This window comes from Rattus norvegicus, chromosome 8 (assembly GCF_036323735.1).
Source record: "Rattus norvegicus strain BN/NHsdMcwi chromosome 8, GRCr8, whole genome shotgun sequence".
Classification (NCBI taxonomy): Eukaryota; Metazoa; Chordata; class Mammalia; order Rodentia; family Muridae; genus Rattus; species Rattus norvegicus.
Window position 1 is genome coordinate 49631296 of NC_086026.1, and position 12670 is coordinate 49643965.

A 12670-nucleotide genomic window follows, 5' to 3' on the forward strand; every position below is an offset into this window, starting at 1 on the left:
TAAAAGGTAGTAACAAGATTCCCATTTGTGAATCCTCTCTCAAGCCACTGAAAGACCCCAGCCTTCACTGTTGCCGGCCTACTGGGAAGCCTCTCAAAGGCTGTGTAGTGAAGCTATACAGGAGATGTGTGGAGAATCCCCCCTGGGCTCCCTTGTCTTTCACAGTACATCCTTCCCATGAAGACCCTCAAAAGAGAAGTATGTGGTCTAGACAAGAGATGGGGGAAGAAACAGGAAACCGTGAACAGATATAAAAAGGAAGAGAATAATGGACAATTGACCTTTGGTGTCATGGCTGACCATTAATAGCCGGGATAGGAGGACAAAGGCCAGTCATTGGACTCTCAGTCGCCTGGGAAGAAGTTGAGAGCAGGTTGGGAAAGTGGAGGGAACAACTCCTAAATCAGGAGTGAGAATGTATCTTGGAAGCTCATCTGTCCTCAGACCTGTTGTATGGGCACCTAAGCAGCCATTTGTCCCAGGTTTGAGGCCTAACATTCGCCTATTTAAAAAATGAAAATGAAGAACTGACTTCTCACCTTGGAAGTGCTTCCCCTGCTGTGTTGGACTATGTTCTCTTAACTTTGTCTGTTCGGTTGGTTTTGTTTAATTTTTTTCACAAAAGCAGCTTCTCCCCTACACTGGCCTTCCTGAAGGTCTACTCGAGCCTCAGGCTCTGTACCGCCTGCACCACGGGCAGATGTGAAGAGCAGGGATGGGAAGGAGGTGAGGGGACCCTACAGATGTTGCATGGTCTGCCAGCATAGTCTGCCAGGGCCATTGTGAGGACAGCAGTCTGCAGAAAATGGCCTCACAAAACTGAGCTCTGTTCTGAAGCTCTAAGGGAATTAGAGGTAACTTCACATCACTACGAGAGTGATTGCGAGGTGGGGGAGAGCAGCCATGTGGAAACAGAGGAACACTGGCTTCCTGAGTAAAGAGTATACTTCCTTCTGCAACTCGGTCGCAGCCTTACTCATTTGTTCAGAACACCTCCCTTTGGTATCTTCCACCTCAACCCTTACCTTACTCACCAAAATGCCAGCAGATTGAAGACTGACTTAATAAATTATGGCCGACTTATAGCAACTCTTGAGGCAGCTGAATTAAGCTCCTCCCTGATAAAGGAGAAATAAGGTGGAGGATTTCTCTCCTGATGTAGCCACTTGTCAGTTACACACACACACACACACACACACACACACACACACTGTGAAAAGCTGTAGCCTAAGGCATCACCTATAATAACCTTGGACCTCTGTGAGTAATGGTGAAGTTGCTGTGCAAAAGAGAACTTTATTTCCCTAACAATCCAGATCCAAGAGCCCTCCTGTGCCATTTACCCCAAGAACACGCTCTGTCGCTCCACCAGCAGAAAACAGTTTCTAGGGTTGTTGCTTGCATTTATCTGGCCAGTAGCATTGACTGACTTGTATCATGTGCACAGGGAAGGGGGGCTCATTCTGCCTGCGAGAGAATTGTCTTCTAGAAGACTAAGGTCACGAGTGACTGTTTACACACTTTAAACGACTACATTCCTAGGCAAAGGGTTACAAATAATGAAAACTTAATCAAATTTGTAAAAAGAAGGGATGGGTGAGTACATGGATTTGCAGACCTTGAACCTTCGCAACAGAGAAACATCTTGCTATTATTACGGTTGTCCTCTGCTTATGATAGGGATTAAGAAATGGTTCAGTGGGTAAAATGCTCGCCATAAATGCACAAGGACCTGAGTCTGGATTCCGAGCACCTATATAAAAAGGTTGGGAACGGTCCATGAACTTGGCAGCAGGGCAAGCACTGTATTCCCTGCGTCCACTGGCCAGCCAGCCTAGCTGAAATTTTAGCTCCAGATACAATGAAGAGAACTGATCTCAAAGAATAAGGCCAAAAGCAATTGAGGAAGACACCCAGATGCTGACCTTTGGCCTGCACACAGAGAGCAAGCACACATATACACACAGGCACACATATGCTTACACACATATAATGGTGTGTATGAACTAGTTACCTAAATTTATAACTCTAGGCCTCAGTTTCCCTAGCTCCAACACAGAATAGACATTTCGTCAGCAATCTTCACAGTCTAGTTAAATGACCCAATGAGACGTCAGAGCAGGAATGGGGCCATACAGAGTGTGGTCTTACATACAGGGAAAGCATTCTGCAAGAATCACCAAGAGCAGGTGGATTGCTGCAACCTGACCCTACAGCAAACCCTGACACATCTGCAAAAAGAAAAAAATGATTTCTTGGTGTATACCTTAACCTTTGCCTCAGCATCCCAGTCTGCAAAATGAGGAGACATAATTGTAGAACTGCACGGCCCGTGCTAATACATGCAAAGTACTTAATGGAGCGTGGCACGAAGTAAATTTCAATAAGTGGTAAAGCACTACTTATTTCTATTAGGAGCATAAGCACCACCATTTTTTTTTTCTGTCACCTGTACATAGGAGGAACCCTAGAAGTGTTCTTAGAGATGACTGCAAACATCAGAAAGCTTGCTAACCCCATCCTCTTCTACATGCACTCAAGACAGTATTACCCAGGACAAGATGGCCATCGTCTTGCTTCTTGGGAACAGGGCACATCCAATGCCAAAGGGAGTCTTCTCACCCCCAGACAGCCACAATCCGACTGCAAAGAGGGGACACAGTGGACTAATGTGTCTTATCATTCATGAGACAGAAGGTCACAGGTCTAACAGCACCCAGACCGGCATAAATGACAGAAATATCCCCTGATTCTGTTCATCTGAAGAAGACAAGTTTGGCCAATTACAGCTCCCAGCTGAGCACTGCTCTCCTTGTTGAAATGCATCAAGAGATACTCATGACAGATTTCAAAGGCAAACATCTCTGCATCTCCCCGAGGGACCAAGCCAGGCTGAGCCAAGAAGCGCCAGTGTTAAAGTGATGTCTCATCTGAATGACAGTCAGTGTACCTAGGTCCCAGGCAGAGTATGCTGACAACAGAGAAAAGTGCTGAGTGATTCTGATAAAGAGCCCAGGGTCCTTGTGCTTCCAGAAGTACCTGCACTTTTCTGAGGCGCCTGCCTTAACTCTACTGAGGAATGAACACAGCTCTGACCACCCACATGGGCCTGGAATTACTGATGCCAAGACACAGTTTACCACACAGTGGGACAGGCAAACCCCCAAGAGAGCAAGGGCAAGGATAGCTGTTGGGCCTGCACGTCCTTGTCTCAAATTCAAAGGGAAGGCTTCAGCGCCCTGGCACCCAGTGTGAGGAGAAGCAACTCAACGCTAAGCGGTGGTCACCAATTCTCACCACACTCAGGAGCTTGCAGTCATTATGAGCTAATCTTGCAGAACTCAGCTCCACTCTCTGTCCTTCTCGAGGCCCTTTAAAGAATGCTCGCACTTACAGCAGCAAGAGAGCTACACTTTGCTGGGGTTGGGGGTTGGGGATTGGGTAGGGGCTTCTAGGAAACTAGAAGTCACCTGCAGCCTGGCTAAGACTCCTTGGTTAAAGTGCTCGATCCTATCCCTGATTCTAAAGCTCAACCTGCCACTCGCAGGAATGCCCTCCCCACCCCCACCCCCCAGCCAGCTAGGACAGCAGGTCCACCGTGAAGGTAGGCTGCATTCCTGCAGAGAGCTTCCCCAAGCTTTTCCCCTCCTCCTACCTCCACCCTCTTCAAGGAGTTAAAGCGCCCTCCCTCCCTAACCCCGGGAGCCTTTCTCCTCCAAGGCAGCTGCACAGGCCGCCCTGCGGGGGTACCAGATTCCTGGTGGGACAAAGTTTTCCAAGCAAATTCTGCAGTTTCTCAAGCCGACAAAAAAGCCAGTTCCCCCCACCCATCTGGTCCTCGGTGGATCAAAGGAGAAGAGGGAACAGTAAGGGTTTTATTTTTAAAATAGAAGGTAAAAATACTCTGCCTACGGCTGCAGCTAGAATGCAACTATCCCCACACACTCCAAAGCAGAAGTTCTTCTCATGCCCCATATTAATCCCAGCAAGAGTCAACACTTGCAAAGCCCCAAGGCACATGTCCACTCTTCCTTAGCCAGGCATCCTGGAAGATGGGGCCAAGCCCCTATCACTCGCTCCTTAGGGAGAAGCTGCCCAGAGAAGTCAGAGGTTGCCTCGGCTGTGACGAACACCCCTCCCACCCCCCCACCCCTGGTGATGACAAGGAAAAACCGCTCCCTGGGGAAACAGTCAAGGCCCCCAACCCAGAACAAGTGCAAGACAGAGGAAAGCACCTTTGTATAAAGTTCCATCTCTGTGTACAACCACCCGACCCCTCAAAGTTGGAGGCTCTTTTCCGATTCTGTGAGATTCGAGATTCCACAGCCTCCCAACTTCTACAAACCCCTGACCGCAGAGAACATGGCTGGGTGAGAAAATACCAAAGCCCCGTGGGTGCTCGCTGAGCCAGGTATTCTAACTTCAGGGTTTGTCATCCCTGCCTCGACACCTTGCTGCCCCCCACCCAGTGAGGCAGGCCTGTCTCAAGGAGACCTCTGAAGGGGGCTGGTGGAACACACAGGTGAGGAGAGACGGAAGAGGTCGAGCTTATCCATCCTTCACTTACCAGGAGAGCTTGAATCCTTTCATTAGTACAGTCACGAGAATCCACTGACCGTGTCCTTAGCATCCCTGTCACAGCTCCAGAGGTCCCAGGACATAGTGGAAAAGATGACGAAGTCCCAAAGGAACAGAATCCCATATAGTGTGACTTGAAAGAGAGAGAGAGAAAGAGAGAGAGAGAGAGAGAGAGAGAGAGAGAGAGAGAGAGAGAGAGAGAGAGAGAGATCCTGCTGCTTCTCTTCCCACTGCCCTTCTCCCAGCTCTTAGCTGGGCTCAGAGGCCAAGGGCAGCTTGGGCAAATCCAGCCCCAGGCTGGAGCCGGCTGCCCTGGCTGTTGCCGCCACTGCCAGTCTCTGATGAGGATGGGTACTCTGGTAAGCCTGAACAGAGCGAGCCCTGGAGTTGCATCCACAGTCAGGCTGGCCGCCAGCCACCCACCCTCACCTCCTACCGGCAGTGAGCAGCCAGCCTTGGGAAGGAAAGGCAGGGAGTGCAGGAAGGATCAAGCACCGACCTAGCAGAACCTGCACTCTCCTCCCCCAGGCGGCAGCTCCATGTAATCTCCTAATCAATGCAGTACCCAAGCAAAGCACCACCAGCCACTTCCGCCCATTTAAAGACACAGCACATGTTTTGTCCCAGAATGGGACAGATCACCAGGGATGACAGGGATCTGTGTGCTGCATGGAGGAATGCGGTACCAGGAAGAAAGAAGCAAGAGACAAAACAAAAAAACCACCCCCTGAAGAGGGATATAGTCACTAGTGTCACAGGCCCCCAGCAAGATTAACCAGGTGAGTTAATAGGTCACACCCTTGGCAGGGAAGGGGTCGTGGACAACTTCAGGATTCCTCAGCTGAGCACACCTGAAAATCCTAGTTAGTGTATTATCCCGTGACAGGCTGCTCAAGACCACCTTAAGTAGAACTGTCAGTTCCTAAGGAAGCAAGCTGGGATAGTCAGCAGGCTCTGAGCTCCCAAGCAGTTAGTTCTGAGCACAGAGAACTCACAGTTCTTTTCCCCTACTGGGGACATTGCCCACATGACCAGGGCATGTGGTGAGCAGTTCTGAGTGGCAAAGCAGCCTTTCAGTCACCTGAGGTCAAGAATCCTATCAAGGTGGCTCCAACAGCCTGGCCTGGCTTAGGACTTAACGCATCATCACCAACCCAAGAAGCAAACAGACTTAGGTACTCCAGGAATAACACTAAGTGAGGGGGGGAAACGTGGACAATGAATTTGAAGTGGGGGAAATGCCTGTGGCTCCCCAAATCAACTCTGGTTGGAGGTTCTCACACCAACGGCTTCTCCTCCGGCTGTATCACTCGCTCCTTTCTGGCCTTCCCCATATTATCCATTATCTGGGTCAGTAATGCGGGCGAGTGAAAGAGAACAAAGAGGAGATTAATTATGAAATAGCAACCTTCAGCTGAACCATAATAAGCCTTTCCGCTAAAACTGGCCCGAAACACTACAGGCACGCCTGGGCCAAATACACATCACCAAGCTCAACTCTCTAAGGTATCGCTCTCAACGAACAGAGACATGCAATCCCATTGGGAACTGTCCTGGTGAGTGCCCTGCTCATAGCCCACCACCCTCATTCTATTTGACACTCAAATCATCGCTGTCTCCCTCCAACATTTGACTAACACAGAAGAAACACTCTCTAGGACCCTGATCTAGGATCCGTTTCAGGGATATGATAGCCAAAGAGCTGTGGAATTCCTCTCCATGCACAGCCCCACACCAGGTGATGCTCAAATGCCACTAGGACTTCTAAAAGACATTGCCAACTGTGTTTTTTTAAGGATCCTTGGGCCTGTGTCCAGGCCATACATTCAGCACAGGAATTGATGAGGTATACCAGATTCCCAAGGTGCACTGAATGAATTTTCTTCACGTCTTGGTAATGTGATCCAAATTCCCACGATCTAGCCTCTGGGCTAATGTCACTGATAGTCCTCTATATAGATGTCAATCATCTCATTAGTCCTAACTGCTCCAATCATGGGGGACACTTCGGCATCAGACCATAGTACCCCAAACATTACTCTCTGGAAAAGTTAAAGTTCTTTGGCCTTTGGCCATCAGCTACTTTGGGAAACTCCATAGAAACCTTCTTTAACAACTACTAACATGAGTATGTGGAGGGCCTGAGGTGCCGGCTGTTGAGCTAGGTGTGGTAGGTACAAACTTGTGGTTGTGCATGCACACTCTGAGGTTTTGGCCAGGGTTGTGTTTCACACGGTACAGCAGAGCAATAACAAGGGTAGCATCTTGGTATGCCTGATGCCAACCAGCCAGGAAGATGCAACTTTGGGATATAAACATAATCGTGTCAAACTTCAAGCCCAATCCCTGTGCATGTTTATTTAAAAAAGTCTCAAGGCAAGGACTTGGCTCCATGGAGAAAGAAACCAAGAACCTTGGAAACCCCTTCCAAGCAGAAACCTATAGGACAGAAGTTCATATTGGAACCCCAGTGCTGGGGGCTCGGGGCGATGGAGGCCAGCAGATCCCTGAGTTGGCTGGCCAGATCACCAATCAATGAGCTCCAGGTCCAGTGAGAAACTGCCTCAAAAACTGAAGTAGAAAATGACAGGAGGGGAAGGGGGAGGGGCCTGGAGAGATGGCTCAGTGGTTAAGAACACTGACTGCTCTTCCAGAGGTGCTGAGTTCAATTCCCAGCAACCACATGGTGGCTCACAACCGTCTGAAATGGGATCCGATGCCCTCTTCCAGTGTATCTGAAGACAGCGACAGTGTACTCATATATAATAAATAAATCTTTTAAAATAGAAGAAGAAAAAAAAAAGAAAAATGACAGAGGAAGCTCCTTAACATGTGGTTTTACATATGAATGACAGATAAGCATGTAAGAACACAAAGGCACACACACACACACACACACACACACACACACATCTTTTCTCTCAGATGTGCTGGTTTAAAAGAGCTCATGTAGCCAAGCCATAAAGTATAGCCAATAAGAATGGAGACTCTAAGCCAAGGCAACCTCTTCATTACTGAGAATGCTGAGTGCCAGTGTGTGTGACATGGGAGCCTGGGATGGGTGACAGTCATCCACAGATTCCCCTTGGCTGTGGATCACAGATTTTTCTTAGTGCTCCAGAAACCAACGCTATGCTTTTCAGTCCATAAAGAGTCCAAACATGGCTGACGAGACAGGGAACACGGCATACCCCTGATGTAAATGAATCATGGAGACCTTGAGAGATAGATAAATGCTCATCTTTCGGACTTGCCTGCCTTTCTGTAGCACTCTGTACCCTGAGAGCAGTTCCCTCCCTGGGAAATGGAGCACTCTGGTACAAGTTCACAGAAGGAGTGCACGCCTTCCCCAGATGCCGCCTGCCTCTCTGCAGGCTGACTGCTCCATGATATTCAAGTTTCAGGAAGGGCATAAATTATTTTAAAGAAGACTACGCTCTGAAGACTCCTTTATCTCGCAAGATGACCATACAGGCCGAAACACAGAAAGTCAAAAGGAAATTATTTTAAAATGCCTGTGGTATTGGTAAAACTCCAAAAGTTAGGAATATGGAAAGTTCAAACACTGAGTGATGGCAGAAACAAACAATCCTGGGCTTCAGTATCATGGCCTCAAAGCACAGAGAGAAACTGGAAAAGCCCACTAGGAGTGAGGCTTCAAAGGGAACTTTAACACAGTGTCCTTGCCCACCTGGCCCCTGCTTGGCAACACCTCACTTTTCTGGTACAGTAGGTGCCCCCAGGCCTCTATTTGGTCACATCTCACCCTAATGATTCCTTTATTAGGATTCAGGACAGTCCTAATCCTTGACCTGTGACAAAGGACAACAACAACAAAACAAAACAAAACAAAACAAAACAAAACAAAACAAAACAAAAGGTCCTCAAAGTCCTATCAACTCAATAATTAGTCTAAAAAAATCTCCTAAACAAACAATCCATTCTCTCTCTCTCTCTCTCTCTCTCTCTCTCTCTCTCTTCCCACCTCCCTCCCTCTCTCCTTCCCTCCCTCCCCCCTCTATCTGTCTCTGTCTGTCTCTGTCTGTCTCCCTCTCTCCCTCCCTCTCTCCCTCCCTCTCTCCCTCCCTCTCTCCCTCCCTCTCTCCTTCCCTCCCTCCCCCTTTGTCTGTCTCTCTCTATCTGTCTCTCTCTGTCTGTCTGTCTCTGTCTCTGTCTCTGTCTCTCTCCTCTCTCTCTCTCTCCCCTCTCTCTCTCTCTCTCTCTCTCTCTCTCTCTCTCTCTCTCACACACACACACACACACACACACACACACACACACACCCTGCAAAAGAAAACAATTATACATTTAAAATGACCAACTTCTAGTCATTGAAAGGAAAGTTGGGGGAAGGAGGGCACAAATGTCTTGCCAGGAGAAAATACACACAATATATATTGAGAAACGGACTGTTCGGAGGTTTACTAAAAATTCCCAAAAGTCCATGAGAGGTAAACATAAGGGAACTAGGCAAAAAAGTTGGAATAAGGGCTTTCGGAAGAGGAAGTAACAAACATATGAAGCCGTCCTCACCTTTATGAGGACTTGGAAAATACAAATTCGGAATGCTGCTTTAGACCAACTGATGAGTCAAATTTTTATTTATTTATTTTATTTGTTTGTTTCCTTGCTTGCTGATTTGTCTATTTATTTTAAGGCAGGGTCTCACTGTGTTGCTCTGGCCGACCTGGAACCCATTTTGTAGCCTACGCTGGCCTCAAACTCAGAGATCCCCCTGCCTCTGCCTCTGCCTCCTGAGTGCTTGGACCTGGCTGGCCAAAATTTTAACATCAAACGATATCAAGTATTGAGAAAGAGCGAGTGGAAGGGCATATTGGCTCAACTCCTGAATGACAGGAGAGGCTGAACAAGTGTATCCCTGCCCCATAAATACTCTGGCGAAGGTGAAATGTATAAGGCTAAACAGGCAGCGTGCAACAAGGAAGACCCTGCCTGAAGAGCATTGTCAAGTAGAATGGTAAATGGCATTGAAGATGCACAGCACTGTAGTATACAACAGAGGGATAAACCTCAGAAACACAAGGCTGGACAAGAAAGGGAGTCAGTGAAGATCTTTGTCTGTCGGTCTGTAAACACACAAAGAATACATAAAACTCATATCCACACAATAAAAACTAATCTAAGCCTTGATGTTGAACAAAGGAGCAAGCAACAGAGTAACGAGTCCTTGGAAAAGCTGGTCAGGGGAACCAGACCAGCAGACAGAAACTCACTTGCTCTTCTCTATGCTTTAGGCCTAATCTAAATATTGTCTTTTTCTCTCCCCAAATCAGACTATGACCCTGAGAAGTGGCTTTTTTTTTCCTGTTTGTCATTATTTTAGGTCTCTTTTAAAGACCCTCTTGTATCTATGTCTCTTGTAAATACCCTGCCCGATGCTTGTGAAAACAAGCTTAGGGTAACAGAGTAACCAGAGCCCACTGCTACGCCCATCTTCTCTGATATGGGGCAAGGTCTGACCATGACCGTGTTTCATTTTATATTATTCGTGTTTCAGAACTTGTTTGGGGCTGTGGCTCATAGATTCCCATTGGGTCAACATACAGTTGGTTTGTGTTATTCTAAGTTCCCTAGGGTGATTCTTCTAAACTTTAGTTAATTAAAAACCTCTAAACTTTACTTAGCTCTAGACTTTACTTAGTTAAAAAGTTTATTTCACCTGCCTTGATTTTATTTTATTTTATTTTATTTTATTCGGAGTCTTGGTCTCCTCCAAGCCCCTGGTGCTGTATACTGTCTTACCCAACAAAAACAATGACTGGAGTTTCTTGCCTCATCCACAGATAGGGCCTGGAAAAGTAACAGAGGTCACATTCAGCTGGAACAGACCACTTCCACACACCCAGGACTCTTGACCAAAGCAAGTCCAGAAACCGTATACTCGAAAGTCAGGGTCCACGGAAGGATTTGGCCAACTAGAGTAACTCAAGGGAGAATCCAAGATTTTAAACTTCACCTCCCCAGTGGGGGTTCTTCCCCAACAGCAGAGGCTTGGGCCTCCTCCTGACCTTGCTAAGTCACTCCAAGCAAATAGTTCTGTATCTGGAGCAGAAAATGGATGGCCAGATCCCTGAGGCCCTCCCTGTATCTCAGACTCTGGCCACGGTTCCTCTGCCCATTCCTTCTCCAGGGCAGCAAACCTAGCTGCAGCAGCCTGGCAGTCAGACTGGCAAGCCTCTAGTTGCTGGCAAAACTGGGGCAGAGCGGTGCTGCAGTCACACGCTGGGGAATCAAAGCTCCAAGCTCAGGCAGGAGAGTCATCAGGCGCTGAGAGTGTTATATTTAAGGAGCATTTTTGGAGGTCAGGAAGCAAGCAAGAGAGGAACGCTTGGGGGGGGGGGGAGCGCAGCCTCCCAAACACTCCATTTCAACAACAAGCCTCTCCTCATCCCCTAGCCAGAATCCTCTTCCAAACTCCAAATTGTAGTCAATAGGGCTGTGTGAGGGGCCGGCAGATGGCCAGGACTGCACTGATCAGGTGCTCCCTACCACTTCCCTGTTCCTCCCCTTCTACCCTCCTCCTCCCTGCCTCACCACTCCCCACCCTCTGCCACTATTAGTCACAGACTCTGGGGTGACAGTGTGGGCTGTAGGCATTGGCCTTGCCTTCTGGTCTGTCCATCTGTGTCAGCACCCAAGCCTGGAGCCTCCTGAGCAGCCCCCTTGTCCTTAGTACCCTTGGTGCACAGTCCAGCCCTCTAGCTCCACAGTCCAGGGAGGGAGCTAATACCTTGCACAAAGCTGGGAGAGGTCAATAGACCTATGGGCAGAGTAAGCCAGGCTTTTTGTGTCCGTGTTTCCTTCTATCTCTGTGACCCTAAGGATTCACAGAAGGTCTTGAAGTTGAATCTTTTCTTTTTTCTTCAGAAAAAAAAAGACAAAAAAATCACTTTCGTCTCTGCTTCCCCTTCACAATCTGTTAATCCAGAATGTTCCTTCAGGCAACAACAGCAGGATCAGAGCCAAAACCAGACTCCAATCAACTCCAGCTTCCATCCTGCCCCCAGAAAAGGGAAAGCAGGACCGGAATGCCAAGGACAGGCAACCAACCACTCCGACCACCCCGGTGAGGGGTGCAGACATAGTGTCTTGTGAACCTCACTGTGACCCAGAAGAGTTTCCAATATTGAACAGCTAAACAGGAAAGGGTTAACATTTGTTCAAAGGAGAAACCAGGGTTTGGTGTTGTCCAGTTCTTTTCACAACATTACCAGCTATCACTGGCTCCTGGGTGAGTGCACACCAGGTCCTCTGCCTCACAGGTCCAGCATACAGGACTCCATCAACCTTGGATACAACATTCCCAGAAAAAGCTGCATGTTTACAGAACGAGCTCAGACTTCACTTCCTCAAACAATACAACTGTACATGGTGTTCACATTGCATTAGGTACTGTAAGCAGCCTAGATATGACATAATATGAGTACATTTATATCCAAGCATACCACTTTACACAGGAGACCTGGTCACTGGTAGATCTGAGGGTATCATGGGACTAGGCTCCTGAGCAAGTTCAAGAAAAACTGTTACGAAAGTTGAAATGAGAAGGGCCCCTATAGGCTCACATATTTGAATATTTGGTCCCCAGTTGGTGGACTGTTTGGGAAGGATTAAGGGGTGTGGCCTTGTTAGAAGAGGTGCGTCATCAGAGTGGACTTTGAGCTTTTAAAATCCTACATCATTCCCAGTTAGCTCTCTTTCTTCTGGTGTTTCTTTCTGCCTCATACTTGTGGATCAGATGTAAAAGTTCTCAGTTGCCGCTCCAGCGCCTACCTGTCTTGAGGCCATGCTCCACTTCATGATGATTGTAGACTTCAACCCTTTGAAAATGTAAAAAAGCTCCCAATGAACTCTCTATTTATTAGTTGTTTTGGTCATGGTGTCTCTTCGCAGCAGTAGAAAAAATAACCAAGACAGTAGTCATTGGTAAAAATGGGAAAAGCTAAAAGTTAAAGGGATACCTAGGACTGCAGGACTTCTGCCCTCTCTAGCCTCGGACCTTCTCTTGCCTGGTGACGCAGAGATGATCTGCTACACCCGTGCAGGCTGAGAACCCAGCTAAGCTACTCCT

The 12670-nt window shown here is 47.8% G+C and overlaps 1 protein-coding gene across 14 annotated transcripts in view; it reads right to left on the reverse strand.

Moving 5' to 3' along the window:
• Positions 1-12670, reverse strand: part of Gramd1b (GRAM domain containing 1B) — a 239324-nt gene that overhangs the window by 79654 nt on the left and 147000 nt on the right. Inside the window, exon 1 of one of the 14 annotated variants that reach the window (XM_063265092.1) lies at positions 4568-5123. The exons of the other annotated variants lie outside the window; for them this stretch is intronic. Within the exon in view, the coding sequence (XP_063121162.1) occupies positions 4568-4590 (23 nt within the window). The 5' untranslated portion in view covers positions 4591-5123. Of the gene's footprint in view, positions 1-4567; positions 5124-12670 lie in introns of those variants that run through there. 14 annotated transcript variants of the gene reach the window in all.